This window comes from Monodelphis domestica, chromosome 2, assembly GCF_027887165.1.
Source record: "Monodelphis domestica isolate mMonDom1 chromosome 2, mMonDom1.pri, whole genome shotgun sequence".
NCBI lineage: Eukaryota > Metazoa > Chordata > Mammalia > Didelphimorphia > Didelphidae > Monodelphis > Monodelphis domestica.
Genome location: NC_077228.1, coordinates 278,682,256 through 278,702,153, shown reverse-complemented (window position 1 = coordinate 278,702,153; position 19,898 = coordinate 278,682,256). Strand labels below are relative to the sequence as shown.

The 19,898-nt window shown below is 41.6% G+C and overlaps 1 protein-coding gene across 1 annotated transcript in view; it reads right to left on the bottom strand.

The window, feature by feature from the left end:
• Positions 1-19,898, bottom strand: part of GLP1R (glucagon like peptide 1 receptor) — a 75,104-nt gene that overhangs the window by 42,654 nt on the left and 12,552 nt on the right. The window contains exons 2-3 of the mRNA XM_007483834.3: positions 17,932-18,028; positions 16,241-16,351 (exon numbers count right to left, since the gene is read on the bottom strand). Of these exons, the coding sequence (XP_007483896.1) occupies positions 16,241-16,351; positions 17,932-18,028 (208 nt within the window). The remainder of the gene's footprint in view (positions 1-16,240; positions 16,352-17,931; positions 18,029-19,898) is intronic.

Here is a 19,898-nt window from a genome sequence, read left to right as displayed (position 1 = left end):
GCTAAGAAAACCTCTTTAAGATCAGGAGGGGAGCCAGTTTTTGTAATGAAGAGAAAAGAATGATTTGTAATTAGCCTACAAGTCGCTTGTGACTGAGAGCTTCCCTCCCCCCACCCCATCTGAGGACTTTTCCAGTTTCTTCCTCTTAGTCAAGCTTAAAAGCCCTCTTTGTGTATCATAATTGCAGCATTAATTGGTTTTGCAAATTTTTGCAGGGAGGCTGCCAGCCCCCACTGGATTGCCTGCCTGACCTCTCCTAGAGCCCAGAAGACTAAGTTTCCTCTGGCAGCTGCCTCTGGAAATATAGTCAGCAGCACATCTGGAAAGGAGACTCTCAGACATCAGTGGAAACCAATTCCATGTTGAAGTAGCTCAACAAGTTCCCTCCTGGTTATAAGCACTATTCTCCTTGTTTCCTATGGGCTCCCCAATCCTGGTCTTTCAGTAGCTAGCTCTGCCTTAGCTATCCAAGAGGCATGCTCATCACTTCTGACTCCATTCTTACCTTCTCCCCAGGCTCTGTCCTATCTGCTTCTCTCATGGCTCAATAGTCTATTTCATGACTACTTCTGGAATAACTACTACACTCAACAAACTCCTCTATGATGGATTCTCCTCCTCCTCCTCCTCTTCCTCCTCCTCCTCCTCCTCCTCCTCCTTCTTCTTGCCTTACCTTTCATCTTAAAATATGTTGGTTCTAAGGAAGAAGAGTGGTAAAGGCTAGACACTAAGGGTTAAGTGACTTGCCCAGGGTCACACAGCTAGGAAGTGCCTAAGGAAATATTTGAACCCAGGACCTTCCAACTTCAGTCCTGGCTCTATATCCACTGAGCCATCCAGCTACTCCTTTATACAATGAATTCTTAACCTTTTCTGTGTCATGAACCCTTTTGGCAGACCAGTGAAGCTTAAGGACCTCTTCTAAGAATAATGTTTTTAAATACAAATTAAAATATTTAGTATTAAAAAGGAAAACGATTATGTTAAAATGTAGATATCAAAAAAAATTTTAAGTCACAGAACTTACTCAGGTTAAGAATCCCTTATCCTATAATCACTGAACTTTTCAATATATTTTTTTATCTTGTATGTAATCTTTGAACTTTTCTACTAATGATCCATTTTATAATCTGGCTTTAACCCAAACCTGGCTTCCCCCTGCACTGTTCCCCATGCCTGGAATCCTCTCCTTTTTCACTTTTATGTCTGAGATTCAATCCCTGACTTTTTTCAAGGACCTTTTCTTAGCAGGAATTGTTTTTTTTCCCAGTCCCCCTTCCCCTTTATTTACCTTGTGTCTACTAGGTGGCACAATGGATACAGCATTGGTCCTCTAATCAGCAAAATCTGAATTCAAAGCCAACCACCAATACTTACTAGCTGTGTAACCTTGGGGAAATAGCTTTAACATCTGTCTCAGTTTTCTCATCTCTAAAATGAAAATTAAAAAAAAAAAGCCAATAACACCTGTCTCCTAGGGTTGTTGTAAAGATTAAATGAGATATTTGCAAAGCATTCTGTAAAACCTTAAAACTCTTTACAAATGATAGCTATTATTAGAATGTAAGCTCCTTGAGGGCAAGAACTATTCTTAATTTTTCTTAGTGCTGTTCAGCATTTAGAACTGTGCCTGAGCATATAATATATACTTAAGAAGCTCTGATTTATTGGCTGATTAAATCCCTTTGCAAGTCTCTCCCCAAGCAGCTATTCCTGCTCCTCCTTTCTGCTCACAGGGCCAGGGAGAGGGATGGGTATATTTCTTTGCTGTACAGCTCTTAACCACATTCAGACCATCCCTCAGCTTTCCAGCCCTTGGTCCTTTCTGAGAGGCATGTTTTTTGTCTATAGACAATTCTCTTTCCAAATCCCTATGAGTGGCAGAGGAAACCACTAGGGGAGAGGGATAAAAGCACCATGTCACTTAAAAATTACTGCCTCAGTTTCCTCCACTGTAAGATGGAGATACTAATAGTACCTAAGTGTAAGAAGTGAAATTTGAACTCAGATCTTTCTAGACTCTAAGTCTCATTAGTCTATCCACTATGTCATGACACTGTCCATTTGACGTATTTCATATTAGGAGCTGAACTCTGGTCTTCCGGACTCTCAAGTCCAAAACTCTCCATTTGGCTATGAAATCTTTTTCATATGGAGCTAGGAAAAAACAATCAGCAAAACACACACACACACACACAACAATATAGTGAAAGACAAGTGAATTGATCTCCACAGTAACCAGAAACTCTGAATTGATTTCCAAGCAATGAAATTAAGTTTTTTTGATGCTTATAAAACCATTGTCAAACGCTTGTAGAAGTATAGCCCATTCTTACTAAATAGCCTTACAGGGTTCTAATTTCATTTATAACAATTTTTCTCTGCAATTCAAGATTCTCAGTCCTGGTCTCAATCAAACCCAAAGCAAGAAACAAACTGAATTTAATGTGATATGGGAGTAATCCCTTTCACAAACTATCTCAAGAATAAAACTGTTGGCTGACAGGAAACAGAATCAAGGGCCTCACTAATTTATTTGACTGTGTTCTGATAAACATTTAACAATTTTATGATGCTAAAAAAACATTATGAATCAAATAAAGTTTTATAATCTCTTACATGTAAATATAATTGCTTTCCTTTTACACTGATAGGAAATGTAGAAAGAGTTACTAAAAAACAAGGGATTCAGGAAGAAAATGATTGGGAACCTCAGTATTATAGTAAGAAAAATTGATATTTAAATCTTTTATTGTTTAGTTATTTTTCAGTCATTTTCAGACTCTTTGTGACTACATCTGGGGTTTTCTTAGCTCAGAGACTAAAGTGGTTTGCCATTTCTTTCTCCAGTTCATTTTACTGATGAAGAAATGGAAGCAAAAAGGGTAAAAAGTGACTTGTCCAGGGCTACACAGTCTGAGTCCAGATCTGAATTTGGGAAGATGAGTCTTCCTGACTTCTAGTTGTGGGTTTTTAAATTAATATACAATAACTAAAGTATTATGTTTTTAAGATTTTTAATAATAATTTTTCTATTTTATATATTAAATAATAATTTAATAATAATTTTTTAGTAATAATGAAAGTAAAAAAGAACTAGCTAAAAGAGGCGCTGACCCAGCCCACTGGTGAAAGAAGAAAGAGGGAGGAGCTACAGAACTCATAAAACAAAATGTGATCTTGCAAACATGGAGGCGCAGGAGAGATTAAAGGGAAGTTTAGGAAATACTAAGGGACTTCTGAGGAATGAAGTTCAAAGTTTCAAAATCTCCATTTATACATAGCCCAGCACTCTATCCATTGGGCCACTCAGTGCCCTGCCTTTGTCATATACTAGTTGTGTGGTCCTGAGCAAATCACCCACTCCTCTCAGGACCCCAGGACCCCATAAGACTTTTTTTGCAGAGCAGTTACAAATCTTCTTTAGTAGAAGGAAGTCGCAAACCAGGAATTCTTTAGCCTAATGAAATCCCTGCTCTAGTATCTTTTCTCCCTGCTCCTTTCCCCTTGATTCTCCACTTTTTCACACATTTGCTTCATATTGGCATGCTCACATCCCAGACCTCCTTGTCATCTCTCCGAATTTTGCCCCGTCCAAAATACAATTCTTAGCATCTCCCGTCTAACCAAACCCTCCTTTCTATTTTTATATGATAACAATTCATAGGATTGTAGACTTCGAAAAGGAGAAAGACCTTAGAGGCTACCTAATCCAACCCCTTTATTTTATAGGTAATGCAATCGAGACAGAGACATTAATGATTTACTCAAGGTCACAAATCAATCAATTAACCTAGCAAGCAAGCAGTAATTAAGCTCCCACTGTATCCCAGGCACTGTGCTAAGTCCTGGGGCTACAAAGACAAGAGGTACATCCAGGATTTGAATCCAAGTCCTCTGACTAAAACTTTCCTACTTTTGAACACTTCATTTTCCCCTTTGGATGATCACTGGTCCCATGATTCACCCCTATTCATTTTCATTAGTCTTAACCTTTTGGTTTCATGGACCCCTTTATTATGTTGATGAAACCTTTGGAACCCTTTCTCAGAATAGAGTTGGGCGGACACTGCTAGAATAATGTTTTCTAAAGGCATGAAATAAAACACAGAGGCTTACACAGGAAACAAATCATCCTGAAATAGTTATCCAAATACAGACACACATATATTTAATTGTACAGACCCCACTCAAGACCTCTCCTATTCCAGACCATTTTCTGCCTTCATAGCCAACTTTGTCCCTCTGCCCCCTCCACCCAGGCTGCTTCTGCTGCTCCCTGCCTGAAAATCCCCAGCTCCAGGGAAGCCTGACATCTGATTTCTCTCTTCCTAATTCAGGATTGCTGGGCAGGAAACCAAGCGTACCTCCTCCTCTGCGAATTTACATTATAGATCCCCCTTTTAGTCTGAGCTGCTACTCAACAACAGACCTTCTCTACCTTTATTGATGCCCATCTTAATTCCCATAATAATTTCTTCACGCCCTTTCTTCTCTTCTCTCCACGCTACCTCCACACTTGATTTTTGTTGTTCAGTTATGTCTGACTTTTCATGACCCCATGGACCAAAGCTATCCATGGGGTTTTCTTGGCAAGAATACTGGACTCGTTTGCCATTTCTTTGTCCAGTGGATATTTTTGCCAGGCAACCAGTGGTTAAGTGACTTGCCCAGAGTCATACAGTAGCCAGGGTCTGTGGCCAGATTTAAAGTCAGGTCTTCCTGACTCCAGGCCTAGCATCACTGAGCTTTTCTCCTAGACATACAGAGGTTAAGTGACTTGTCCAAGGTCACACAACTACTAAATGTATGATTCTGGATCTATTTCTGGATAGTTTCTCTCTTCCCTGGTCTTCTTGATTCCTTATTCCCTCCCTTATCCTCTTCTTCACTCCTCAGTGTGGTCATTCCTTGGTCGTGACTTTCTCTTCCCTGAGTTCCCTTATGTTTGCTTTCTGCCCATTGCCAATTCTCCTTCATTATCACTTCTATAAAGAGGCAATTAGATTGTACAGTAGGTGGCACACTGGGCTTAAAGTCAGGAAGATCTGAGTTCAAATCTGATCTCAGATACTTATTAGCTGTGTGATCTTGAAGAAAGTTACTTAAGCTCTTTTCGCCTCAGTTTCCTCATCCATAAAATGGGGATTATCATAGCACCAGGGTTGTTATGAGGATCAAATGAGGAAATATTTGTAAAGTGCTTGAGAGTCTATAGAAATACTATAGAAATGTTGACTCTCACTACTTTTATAATTGTTGTTGTTGCTAAAGAAGAGTCCCAAATCTATACCCAGAATTTTGGCGTCTCTTATGAGGGCTGGATCCATGTCTCCAGTGATCTAAAGCAATCAACAAGCATTTATTAGGCATCTTCCATGTGCCAAGCACTGTGCTAGGCACTGAGAGCTACAATAATAAAAATGAAACAGCCCTTTTCTTCAGGGAGTTTCCTTATCAACCAACCATTCAATGAGGATTTGTTGTGGCTCTGGGTGCCATCCTCTGTGCTAGAGAGGGAAAATCAAACAGTGGCTGCCATTACAGAGCTCACCCATTCCACTGGCATCTCAACTCCAGCATTTCCAAACTAAATTGACTATTTTCTCCCCATCACTTGCTACTCCTCCTGAATTCACTATTTTTATTGTTCATGATAGCATCATTGACTCTTTTCCCAAAAAAGTATTAGGATTACCTTTGATCCTTCTGTAACATACCAAAAAGTCACATGAGAGCATAAGATCTCATACCTATTAACATACAGTGGGCACTTAATTGATGCTTGTTTCATTCCTTTTCTCATTTCCTTCCTCCCTTTCTCCCTACCTCCCCCCTTCCTTCTTTCATTCCTTCCTTCCTTTCTTCTTCCCCTCCTTTCCTTCCTTCTTCCTCCCTCCCTCCCTTTCTCCATCCCTTTCTCCCTTCCTTCCATCCTTCTTTCACTCCTTTCTTTTTTCCTTCCCTTCCTCCCTGCCTCACTGTTCTTGAAATGCTAGTAGAATCAACCCACTCTAACAAGATAAAATTGCATAGAGATTGTTTAAAAATCAAGCATAATGTGGTAGTAATGGAGGGGGCAGAGTTGCAAAGCTAGACAGTGTTTCTTAGCAAAAAGTTTGGGGGATTTTAGAGGGCTACAAGCTTAATATAAGGCTTGTGCCAGTCAGAGAGGAAATGAGAGAAGGAAGGAAACAAGCATCTATTAGGCATCTATTATGTTTAACAGGTATATAATATATATACGCATCCACACCAACATGTACAGCGCCCCTTCCCTCCCGTCCCCCACATATCTTGGGCTATTTTAAGAGAGACATGGTGTCTTTTACAATGCATGTGGTAGCCTCACTGAGTTCTCCCCTGGTCAGATCACATCTGGTTGGTGCTACATTTTAGGAAGGCTGAAGGAATCCTCCTGAGTAGGGCAAGGAGACTGTTGAGGAGCCCTAAGACCACACCATACAAGGATTGGTGGAGGAACTAGTAGAGTTTGGCCTGGAATATAAAAAGACTTAGAGGGGGTGTGATAGATTGGTTTGAATATTTGAAAGATTATCCCATGGAAGAGGGATTAGATTAGTTCTGCTTAGCCTCAGAGGGGGCAGAATGAGGCCCAGTGAATATGTAGGAATTGCAGAGAGTCTCAATGTAAACAAAAAAAAAATTCTTAACCATTCGGGCTGTTCAGCAGTGGAATGGGGAGCCTTGGGAAATAAGAGCTTCCCCTCTATTAGCACCTTCCAACGGAGACTAGTGACCATTTTGTTGGCTATATCTTCGTAGTAGGGAACAAGGTGACATCTGAAGTCCCTTCTGACTCTGATCCTGTAGGGATTAATGGGTCAAGGGCTCACTGAGGCCCACCTTGGAGATGAGGCAGGACTCTTTGGATCAAATTCTTCAGGCAACAGTATTCTGAATGCTCTTATCTTGGGGCACCCAGACTACAGTTTCCCTGGAAAGTTTTCTTTTAGAAGGAAAAAAAAAACCTGGTAGTTGCTAGGTGGCTCAGTGGACCAAGAATCAGGTCCTGGGTTCAAATTTGATCTTAGACACTTCTCAGCTATATGACCTTGGGCAAGTCACTTAACCCCTGCTCTCTAGCCCTTAACCATTCTTCTGCCTAGGAACCAATACACAGTATAAATTCTAAGACAAAAGGTAAGGGTGTGAAAAAAAAAAGTAAAAGCAAAATGTCCTCAAGGAAGAGATTTGTAGGACACTATGCAAATACAAATAAACACAAAGTAATTTATTATTTTCACTTTGAATTCTGAATTCAGAATAACTGGATGGGATCAAAGATTACTTTTTTACTTTACTTAATTTTTAACAATTTATTCGTTCATTCCATAAATGTAAGAGGCTGGGAAAGATGCAAATTGTAGGTAAGGGAACTCTCGGTCTAGCAGGAGAATATGACACTAATAACTATTATTAGTATCTGATGTTTTAGGGAATCAGATGCAGAGGGAAATATAGTATCATAGAGTCAGAGTAGGAATACCTGGGATCAAGTTTTGCCATTGACACATACTGATTATGAAATCAGGGCCCCTCACTAAAACCTCCCAGCTCCTGACAAGTTTCTAAGCTTGGGATTGCCAGCCGAGGTACCGATCTGTATTGGGAGGAGTTTCCTTCCTGAGAGTTCCCCAATTCCCTGAAATTCTGACTCCCTTAATCTTTATCATCCCCTCTCAACCTCAGCAAAATCATCAGCATTATCACTCTTTGGAGCCCAAGAGGGGAGTGGCTACTAACTAGAGGATCAGGAAAAGTATCTGAGTATTCTAAAGGATGGGTTGAAATTCACCAGCTAGATGGCACAGTAGATAGCATGCTGGTCCTAGTCAGGAGGACCTGAGTTCAAATACAGCCTCAGACACTAGCTTGCATGACATTGGGCAAGTCACTTTACCCTTTTTGCCTCAGTTTCCTCATCTGTAAAATGAGCTGGAAATGGAAATACCAAATCACTCTAGTGTCTTTGCCAAGAAAACCCTAAATGGGGCCATGAAGAATTGGACAGGACCAAAATGACTGAACAACCAACAAACGAAAGAAATTCAGCAGGCCAAGAGGAGGAGGATGTCCAGTCACTGAAAACTTTGGGAAAAAAAAAGCCCCAGCAGGCCTGGGGGAGTGGGGTCAGAGAGCAGTTCCATTTGGCTAGATCATAGAGTTCATGGAGTATAGTAATATGATATGAGACCAGCCAGATGGGACAAGAAATTATGGAAGGTCTTGAATACCAGGCAAAGGGATTTGACCTTTAGTCAGTAAACAATAGGGAGCTAGTGAAGATCTTTGAGCAGTAATAGAATGGCATGCCCACATCCATGCTTAAGTAAAATTATTCCGGCCATGGTATGAACAGACCTACCAAGGAGAAGGGAATCAGCATTTATATAACACCTACCACGTGCCAGACTTTGCATTAATTGATTTATAAACAGGATGTCCTTTGATCTTCACAACAACCCTGGGAGGTAGATGCTATTATCTCCATTTTACAGTTGAGAAAATTGAAGCAAACAGAGGCTTGGTGACTGGTCCTGGATCACAAGCGAGTAATGGTCTGAGGCTGATTTTGAACTCAGATCTTCCTGACTTCAGGCCAAAAGTACCATTTCACCACCAGTTGCCAATCACACTGTTGCCAAGACCCTATTACAGTAGTATAAGCAGGTGGCATTGATGGCCTGTAAGAGGATCATGTAATTCAGAGATGTTGTTGTTCAGTTATTTCAGTCCTGTCTGACTCTTTGTGACCCCATTTGGGGTTTTCTGGGCCAGGATACTGGAATCATTTGCCATTTCCTTCTCTAGCTCTTTTGACAAATGAGGAAATTGAGGCAAACAGGGTGAATTAACATGGTCAGGGTCACATACCTAATGCCTGAGGCTGGATTTGGACTCAGGTCTTCCAAACTACAGGCCTGGCATTTTATCCACTCTGCCTCCTAGATGCTCTGATTTGGAAGTCAAACAGACTTTAGTTACCATCTAGTCAAGTCAGTTCATTTTGTAGATGGTGACTTTGACAAACAGAAAAAGGAAGTGACTTGTCCAAATGGAGGAAAGGAAAAGAAATAAGCACTTACCATGTGTCATTTCCTTCTCCAGCTCATTTTATATATGAAGAAACTGAGGCAAATAGGGTTAAGTGACTTGCTCAGGGTCACACAGCTAGTGAGTGTCTGAAGCCAGATTTAAATTCAGGAAGATGAGTCTTCCTGACTCCAGGTCTTCCTGACTCCTATCCACTACACCATCTTGCTGTCCATTCTACTGATGAGGAAACTAAGGCATGAAGAAATTAAGAAATTAGGTAACTTGCTAAAGTGATATAGTTAAGTGATTAAAGCCAATATTCTAACACACATGCACAGGCACTGTGCTTAATTACAGGTATTATCTAGATTGAGCCTAACAACAATCTGATATCCATTTTACAGTTGAAAAACTGAGTCAGAAAAAAGTTAAATGACTTTCCCAGGGTCACACCACTAGAAAATGTCTGAAACCTGATTTGATCTCAGGTCTTCCTGGCTTTATCCACTGTGCCACCAGCTGCCTCACAAGTTAACAAATAGCAGAGCCAGGTTTCAATTCTGACCTCAAATTCAGTATTTTCTCCATTTTGCCATGATGCAGCGAAGCTAGAGAGAGAGATGGGTTGAAGAGATATAGGAATTAATTTATTGGAATAACTAACTATTAAGTCACTGTAAAAATGACAGAATAAAGGTATGGAGAGGCAAGATGGTATAATGGAGACTCTGGCTTGTGTTAGAATCTTGGCTTTGTCACCTCTTAACTATATCATCTTGAGTAAGTCACCTAGTTTCTTTGAGCCATGGTTTCCTCTTCTGTAGAATGGAGAGATAGGAGGTGCAGTGGATAGTCAGGTAGCCTCATCTTCCTGAATTCTGAAATCTGGCCTCAGGCACTTACTAGCTATGTGATGCTGAGCGAGTCACTTAACCATATTTGCCTCAGTTTCCTCATCTGTGAAATGATCTGGAGAAGGAAATGGCAAGAAAACCCTAAATGAAGTCACAAAGATTTGGACCCCACTGAAAACCACTGAACATGAACAACTCTGTGACCTTGAGCAAGTCATCTAATCTCTTTGGACATTAGTTTCCTTATCTGTAGAATGAGAGTTGGGCTAGTTGATTCCAAAACTCCCTCCAAGATCTAGTTCTAGAATCTTCTAGGCTCTAGGCTCAGTCCTCTATCTACTGAATCCCTCAGATTCTAACTTGACATTTGGTAGGCTAACTATCCCTCCCAGCCTTGAGTCTTTCAGCTAGTAGAGATGCTTTTTTGTGTCATCATCTAAGTCATTGATAAAAAATGCTGACAGCTGTCAAGGACAGATCCAAAACAAGAAGGCAAATTCAACTTCATAGGCATCACTGAGTCTTAACAGGATGATTCTAGAAAGGTTTGCTTTAATCAAAGGACAGAGGTAGCTAGGGTAACACAATGAATATAGCGAATACCTTAGAATCAGGAGAGATGTGAATTCAAATCCAGATTTCAACATTTTCTAACAGTGCAAACCCAAGCAAGTTATTGAACCTCTGTCTGCCTTAGTTTACCTCAACTGTAAAATGGGGATAATAAAAGCATCTACCTTACAGGGTTGTTGTTACTACCAAATGAGATATTTGCAAAGCCCTTAACACATAGTAGGCACTACGCATTTATAGCTAGCTATTATAATTATCAAACTCTAGACTATGTATCCCTCAGACAATGTCAAAATGCCTTTGGCAAACATATAGCTTCTTGTTTTGTACCTCACTTGAATGAAAGTCAAGTATCACCCAAAAGGCACTAGAGCGAAACATTGTAAGCATGCATAGGCTGTAACGTATTATCACTGATAAAAATCCAGGCTGTGATCAGAGAGCTCTATCCATCACCAGAAAAGGTGAGGTGGTCATGAACAAGGTGTATATAAGGTACGACTAACAGACCAGTATCATCATGTCCATCACTGTCAAGAGACCGAGAAAAAAGCCAACCGAGTCAAATGGAATTTTCAGGAGAGCACAGGAACACCCATCACGTAGATGGAGAAGATGTCTGTGCACAGGCTGATCCCCACAGCAGCAAAATAAGGAAATTCCGTGTTTATGAGATCGCAGATCCATTGAGAGAATAATATACAAAACTCAAGGGATCTGTCCACTCTGGATTCAGCGCTGAGGATCAAGCGCCAAGACCCTAGAGTCTTCCTCTCCCCTCCTCACCTCCCTCTGCCCCATCCCAAGTCCAGGGACCAGGATTTCCTCAGTGCAGGTTAATTCCTCCTGCTTCATTAGCTCCTGGGACAGGGAGCAGTCTGGGTGGTAAAAACAATTATGCTGATGGAACACTTGCATCTATGGGTCCCTAACTCAGTGGGGGAAGAGGGGGGCCAGGCAGTAGCCATGGGTGATTCTGAGAGTCAGAAAGCAGAGTAAATTAGTCCTGTGAGCCAGGTGGCTGCTGGCAGGGGGCCGGGACGGCTGTCATTATCTTCATGGAGAAAGCAATAAAACTCTGTTCGTTCATAAACGGGCCACTGTGAGGGCCTATTTCCTGCTCAAATAAAATTAAAGGTGATGGATGGAGCCCAGGAGAGGCAGGCAGGCAGAGTTGGGGGTGGGTTAGAGGCTGAGTGATGACGGGTTGCTCCTTGCTTGGGCTCCCCGTAGCTGGAGAGGTGGGGACTAGTCTGAGGTTCTCACCCCAAATCTCAGAACAGCAGAAGGGAAAGACAGGCCATTGGAATTGGGGGAGGCAAGAGCAAGGAAGAGGAGGCAGCTCTGGGCTCACAGAAGGAAGAAATTTGGGAGATCTGTTTTCAGAGTCCTGTTTCTATATGGTCTGTGGCTATAATAGGAAAAAAGGTTGGGAAGCCCCCCAAACTCCTGGAAACAATTATGGACAGCAGTTCCCATATTTAAGACAGTCTTCACATTAGCCCCGAGGAGGTAGTCAAGGCAAGCACAGGTATCTCTTCTGCATCATATCCCTCAATCAGGAAAAATCTGGGGAAAAAAGTGTTGGCACTCCCTTCATATCAGAGAGGAAGTCTGAATTTTTACATTTTTTCAATGGGTGTTTATAGTACCTTACTGTATTAAAAGGTAGCATATGTTGATATTATATAATACTGTACATATGTTTTATGTATTTCCGACTTTCTAAATTTTTTCTGTGTCATCTGTGGCTTCTGGAAAACCCCTCAAAATTCCCATTTAATTTCTTAAGTTTTATTTTCTTATATATTGAAACTTTCATGGGGAAAGTCATGGAAGGGATATCTGTATTATTTACCCCCATTTTATAGCTGAGGATACAGGTTGGCATTTTACCCCATGTCTTCAGACTCCAAGTCTTAGAACCATCATCATTATCCTAACAACTAGCATTGATATAGCACTTGAATGTTTGCAAAGGGTCTTACATATGCTCTTTTCATTTATGTGGGTTAAATCATAGAACTAAGAGCCAGAATGGTTTTCAGAGATCATCTGGTCCAATCCTGTCATTTCATTTTATTGATTTAAATCCTCAATGCTAAGTATTGAATCTAAGACAAAAATAAAAACAAAACCAAAAAAACGGTAAGGGCTAGACAATTGGGGTTAAGTGACTTTTTGGGGGATCTGTTTTCAGGGTTGTGCTTCCACATGGTCTGAGGCTATAATGAGAAAGGGGGACAAAAAGGTTGGGATGCCCCCTGGGTCACACAGCTAAGAAGTCTCTAAGACTTTCAATCATATTTATTAAGGATTAAATAAAGGAAAAGATATTCATTTATTCTGGGACTTTCAAGTTATAGGTATTAGGACTCAAATTTGAACCTATATCTTTTAATCCCAAATCCAGTTTTCTTTCTAATATGCCAAGGAGTGTTAGTCCTGGAATTAGGAAGAACTAAGTTCAAATCTGGCCTCAGATACTATGTGTGACCTGTACAAGTCACTTAACCCTGTTTATCTCAGTTTCTTCATCTATATAATGAGCTGGAAAAGGAAATGGCAAATTGCTTCAGTGTCTTTGCCAAGAAAAGCCCAAGTCAGTCACAAAGAGTCAGGCATGGCAGGCAATGACTGAACAACAACAACAAAACAAATGTTATGAATAGCCTGGGTGTGACTAAGTCTTCCCCAAGTGCTCCTAGTACAGATGGAGGTCTGACCTTTCCCCCACAGTCCCACTCCCATATACAGAATTAATTCCTGCTCCTTCTTCCCACCAGAAAGCTGGGATATTTCTATTCCTTTCCATCCCTTGGGGAAAAAAGTGAGATGGGGCAGAGTGCCCATCCTCTAGGCCCTCCCTGGGCATAGAACCCATTGCAGATGGAAGAAGGTTGTCATGCGTTGCTTCCTCCCACCAAACTATGCTGTAGAAATGCTGATTATGATTAGAAATGCTTCTCACTGCTGCTGCTGGAGGCCTTGTCAGTCACCCAGCAGTAGGGAAAGATGAGAAAGCCAAATGAGAACCAGCATCTTTAAGCACCTTCATTAATTTCTTTCTTTCTTTTTTTAAACCCTTACCTTCCATCATCAAACTGATACCAAGTATTGGTTCCAAGGCAGAAGACCAGAAAAGACTAGGCAATTGGGGTAAGTGACTTGCACAGGGTTACACATCTAGGAAGCATCTGAAGCCAGATTTGAACCAGAACCTCTCATCTCTGAGCCTGGCTCTCTAACCACTGAACCAACCAGCTGTCCCACCCTGATTACTTTCAAGAAGCTGTTTTCTCTTGGCTGTACTGTGTCATGGGCTCACATGGGTGACAAAACTCCTGAACACAAAGGAGGTGATTCTACAGAATCTCTTTGTGTGAGGAACAAGTTGTCCAGGATGGGATCCAGCCCTATTAATCCTGTATCTTTCTCAACCATTTTCCTAACTTTGCTTATACTTTGCTTAAGGGACATTTCTTTAAATGATAAAATTTCAAATAAAGGTATTTCATCTCCTTAATGAAAATGGAAGCTCAAGGGTTATAGGCACCTCTCCCCCACCCAAACCCCTCAGTGACTGCATGGATCTGGACAGCCAAGAAGACTCAATACAGAATAAGTTAATAAACTGATGAATAATAAATGCATTTTAACCTTCATAACTGGCCGAGTGTTTCATTTAAAATATTACCTCCCTTAATGCAGCCTGAGCACCATTATATGGGGCAAAATGGTATCCATTTAATTCACCAATAGGGGCTAGCTAGGTCCAGGGCAGGGATGAGCTAGCTGATGAGCTCACCCTGGTTTCAGTGCCCTGCTTGTCCTTTCCCCAAAGAGAGCATTTTCCCATAGCCTGGCCACCTCTGCCAAAGAATAACCTGCCCTGGCCCTCATCAGATCCTGTCTCCTTCCCAGAGACTCGGGACTGTATTTTCAAAAATGCAGCTCTCTTGGAGAGCCCTCCTCCCCCAGGCATCACCACTTGGAATGGTTTGGAGGCTGCAAGAACACATCTGTCTATGGCTTCTTCTCTGTCTCTGGGAGCCTATAGAACCATTTCTCTAGGAAATGCCAGGCCCCAGAGGAGACATGATAGATAATGAATTATACCAGTGACAACCACAGGCCAGCCCTCTGCGCCCAAATCATCAGCTCTAAATCAGGCTAGGCCAGAGAAGGTGGGTGTCAAAGTACAAAGAGGAAGATGTGGGTGGCCACTCACCACCAGTGTCCTTGTCTGCCCTCCCCAAATCATCTCAATAACCAATTTAATCCTGGGGAGCTAATCTCCATTTCTTCTTGCCAGGAAGCTAAGCCATCACTGTTCCTTTCCATCACTGAGAAAAGACAGACTCAGGGTACGTACTCCTCCTTTTCCCCAGACATGTTCATTTCTGGCCCAGCACTTTATCCTTCTCCCCATTGCTACTGGAAGGAGAAGTCACCACAGAAGTTAGGGGGGAACAGTCTTTGAAACAAACTTTTCTCACTCATCATAAGGTCATGGATTTAGAATTGGAAAGGACCTCAAAGTACAGCTGGCCCAAGAGCCCCACTTACATTTTACAAATGAGCAAACTGAGGCCCAGAGAGTTTAAATGATTAGCCCAAGGTCACCCAGGTGAGTAGCAGATATGAGCTCCTTTGATCCCAGATCCACTGCAACCAAAATTCTCTCTTATGCCCTTGCCTTCTTCCACCAAAGCTGAATGTGTTTTTGTTCTGGTGCTTGCTACAGTACTGGGTTGGCCAATCTCAGAGATCCAAGGTCCCCTTCAACCAACTTGATGGGAACTTGGTAAGAGATTAAAAACTGAACTTTCAGTGAACCAGCATTGTGTGTGTGTGTGTGTATGGAGTTTTTTGGGGTTTGGGTATGGGTGTGAGTGTAGGATGGAAGAAAAGAACAGAAAGATGTCAGCATAGATAGGAAATGGGTAATGAAGAGATTAAAGATTGGTCAGGTCAAGTGAAGGACTGTAGAAAAGAACAGGAAATCATCTGACCACTTCCTTCCTCCTTCCCAAATTAGAATGTAAAGATGATTAGCAACCCAGCTCCACTCAGCTTGTGAATGATGCAAGCACTTTATGGGGGGTGGGGAGAAAGAAAGGGGGAGACAAAGAGCAAATCATCTCATGCTGAATATTCATGGAAGGGTGGGAAATAGAAAGAAAAAAAGGAATAGATAGTACATAACCAGGAAGAACACAATGGGAGAATATAGGAGGAAGAACTGGAGGGGAGGAATGGGGAGGAATGGGAAGGATTGAGAAAAAAAGAAGAAAAGGGGAGAAAGGGGAAAAAGAGAGATAAGAATAGGACAGAGAAGAAAATAATAGAAGGGAAGAGAGAAGAAAGGAGAGAGTAAAGAAGAAGATGGAAAGAGGAAAAAGGAAGTAATGCACCCCTCAATTTTCTAATTGTTTTGCCAGATGGTTGACTCAGAAGATTGAAACAGAGGAATGCAGATTGGTGAGTGATGAAAAGCTGCATAAATGGTCCCAGGGCCAGGACCATAGAGACCCAGGAGCCTGGAGGTGGAATGATAAACAGTATTCAGGGATGGGGTATAGGATGTAGGGATTGCAGGAGTATAATTAAACTGCCCATCTCAGGATTTGAGAATGGAGAGCCTCAGGGCTCTGTTTACATTAGTACCTTGAGTACCCATACACTCTACCCTGACTGAACATCCAGGGACCCAGTCACAGCAAGAGGTGGTGGGGCAGGAAAGTTCTTACCACTGCTGGCCCAAGGAAGGTACCAGGGGCAGCTGACGTTGACATAGGTCCCAGGGAGGCCATCTGGCCAACAGGCATAGCTATCAAAGGTCCGGTTGCAAAATGTGCCTCCTGAGGAAAAAGAATGGGAAAGATGGCTGGTTAGGTGAAGGTGGAAGTAGGGAAGGTTCCTTTCAAAGCTTCATTATTCTCTTCCCACCAATCCTCCTCCAATTCCTACAATAGATCAGAGCAATCTGGCTGACCCAATAAAGAAGAGCTATGAGTTGTAATTCTAGTCCCTAGTTTCCTTGGGACTGTGAGATAGGTGCCATCCCCAATTCTATTTTATGTTCCACTCACATTCTGGGTCCTTTGTCCATCTTCAAAAGAGAAAGCAGTGATAACTCCATCCCTTTCTTTCTCTAGGGTTCTGTGCTATCTTCCTACTTATTTCCATTTTCAGTCCCTGCTCTGGACTCCAAAACTGGGATTTCCTTGAGCTTTATCAGAACATGTATCTCCAACAATAACACATCAATATTCAGGAATGGCTCATAGCCAACTACTGCTTCTCCTCTCCTCTGACTCCCCAGTGAGCTCTCTCTCAGTACCCACTCATCATATGCCCTTCTCCCAATCTGCAGGGATTCCCATTCAGGTAGGGATGCGATAACAACTAAGATCCCTTACAATTCTGTTATCCCCAGGAAAAATGACACCAAACAAGTTCCAAGTTCTCACCCTGTCATGCCTGAGCTTCAGAAACAGACTCTTAACAGTATTCCCTCTCTGTTCCTATTAATCCTGAATGTCTCTGCCAGAGTAATCTTCCTAGAAAAGAGTATCTTCCTAGAAAACTCTTTATATCATTCCATTCTTCTGCTTTAGCACTTCCTATTGCACTCTTTCATTTAGATCTGCAAAGGGCCTTGGAAGTAATTTTTTTCTAACCCTATTATTTTATAGATGAAGAAACTGAGGTCCAGTGAAGGTCAGAAAGGTAAGATGGAGCAGAGTCAGTATTTAAACCCAGGCCTTCATTCTTTCCACTCCATTTCACTGACTCCTTTCATTCATTTATCTACCTCTCCAACATCTGTTGAGTCCCTACTATATGCACCTGCCTATACTAAGTGGTGAGGAGGATCCCAAAGAAGAACAAGAAATCATCTTTGGCCCAAGATGGCTTTCAGACTAGTTTGGGGGATAAAATATGAGCTCAGATAACTATGATACAAATTAGACAGTGATAAGCAGGAAGAGGTACAAAGTTTTTAGAGAGTCTGAGAGTTCCAAGAAGAGTTTGGTCACGTATGGGATGGGTTGGGGAGGGGAAAGAATGCTGATCTAGGAAGGAGGAATTTGAGCTGGACTTGAGTGATAAGGAGGATTTTGAGAGGTTGAATGATGTAGTAGGAAGAGCACCAACATTCTACTTACTAGCTCTGTGGTTTTGGATAAATCATTACCTCTCCCCAAGTTTCTATTTCTCCCCAACAACTAAATTGATTATATGATTCTACTTGTCTATAAGTTCCAGAAACCAGCCCAAGGTTTTCCTTAACAGAGCATTCAAGCAGGGTATTGTTTGGAAGAGTAGTATTAGGAGAAGAGAATAATCTCATTGGGTCAGCTGTGGGGTGGAGCATGAGAGGAAAGTCAAATCCATGTGTGTCTTCTCAATGATAGAGGCAATGGTGAGTGCTCACCTGTGGTTGGAAGAGGTATCTCCTGTATTAATCGCTGACACTCCTGTTGATATTCCCTCCACTTCTGCACTGTTTCTGAAAGGGACATGTATGCACCCTGTGGGAAAATAATGATGATTATAATAGTAATGACATGAGTAGTGAGAAGCAGCTTGGTATAATGGCATAACCATATTACTACCCTTCTTAAGGAGCTCCTATTGCCCTAAAGTTAAAATACAAACACCTCTTCATAATTAAAATTTAAATTCTTCAGTCTGGTTCCACTCCTATCTTTTCAGATTGGTTTACTCTTTCCCCACTCCTCTATGCTCTATGTCCTAGGCAAAATAGCAAATGAATTCCATATCCTTGCCAAGAAAACCCCATGGATGACTACAGTCTGTGTGGTCACAGAGTCAGATATGACTGAACAACAATGAAAATTTAGACTTGGTGTCAGGTGAAACTTTCTCTTTTTTAGAGCTGTCCAAAAATGGAAGTAGTTGCCTTGAGAGGTTCTTCCTCCTTGGAGATCATCAAGGAGAGGATAGACTTCTCATCTTCATTCTATTGGGGATTCCTTTGTTTATAGACTGGACTACTTAACCCTGAAGAAACTTTTATTTCCAAATTCTGTGACTCTGGGTCAAATCCCAGAATCTGATACTTACTACTTGGGTGATCTTAACCTCTCTCTGTAAACTAGAAACTAGACAATATGGCATCTAAAGGTCTCTATGTAGATTATCCTGATATACTGAAAAGAGCCCTGCCTTGGAGTAGGAAGATCTGGGATTGAATTCCACTTCTGCTACTTAACTATAACCTCAGTCAAGTCCTTTTCTCTACCTGGTAGCTAGTGGAACAATAGATAAAGTGCTAAGCTTGGAGTTAGGAGGATCTAATTCAAAACCGATCTCATATGCTTACTAGCTGTAAGACCCCAGGCATGTTATTTAATTTTATTCTACCTTAATTTCCTCAACAATAAAATAGGAATAATAATAGTACCTATCATAGAGCTGTAAGGATCAAATGAGACTTTAAGATCAAATGCCTTGCAAAAAAGTGCCATGTAAACATCAGTTACCATTATCATCAGAAATTTAATAAATGTTCATTGAATTTGAATCTTGAATAAGTGTGTGTGTAGTCCCAAGAGGGAACTTTGAAGGCTATAAATGTATAAATGCCTGCCAAGTTTGTTATCCAATAAAACAAAACAGTTTCCTTACTTAACAGTCATTCCTCTTCCTTAAGATCATAGGTTCAGAACTAAAAGGGAATTTAGAAGTCATCTGCTCTAATTACTTCATTTAGCAGATGGGGAAACTGAGTCTCAGGGAATTATACGGTAGGTCACACAGTAGTGTGTAGTAGTAGGTAGGAAAGTAGTAGAGGATTCTCTGACTCTCTGATAAATCTAGCATTCTTTTCCCCATATTATGCTACCTCGCCATTTGTTTTAGGGCCAGCTAGCCAGAATTCCCATCTCTTCCCTCCTCCATTTGCCTTTTGCAGCCCAGCCCATCTCAACAAACAGCTTTACTCCCTCACCCCAATGGCCCCATTACTACCATTGATCTGAGGGGACAAGCAGACCTGATGCTAACAGTCCCAGAGTGATCCCTCTGCCCCTTAACTCCATCAATCCCAGCCAAAATAACAGCGCACCTAATCCATGTTAGGTAATTGAGGTCACTTATGGGAACCAAACAGCTGTCAGCTCTGAAGCCTGTCTGGAATAGGAGGGTGACAAGCCCCAGCCAGGCCTTTTTTCAGGCTCTTTAAGGCACATTTGTTTATTCCTCTTTTCTTTTCTTTTCTAAACCCTTAACTTCCATCTTAGAATCAATACTAAGTATTGTTTCCAAGGCAGAAGAGCGGTAAGGGCTAGGCAATGGGGGTCAAGTGACTTGTCCAGGGTCACACAGGTAGGAAGTGTCTGAAGCTATATTTGAACCCAAGACCTCCCATCTCTGGGT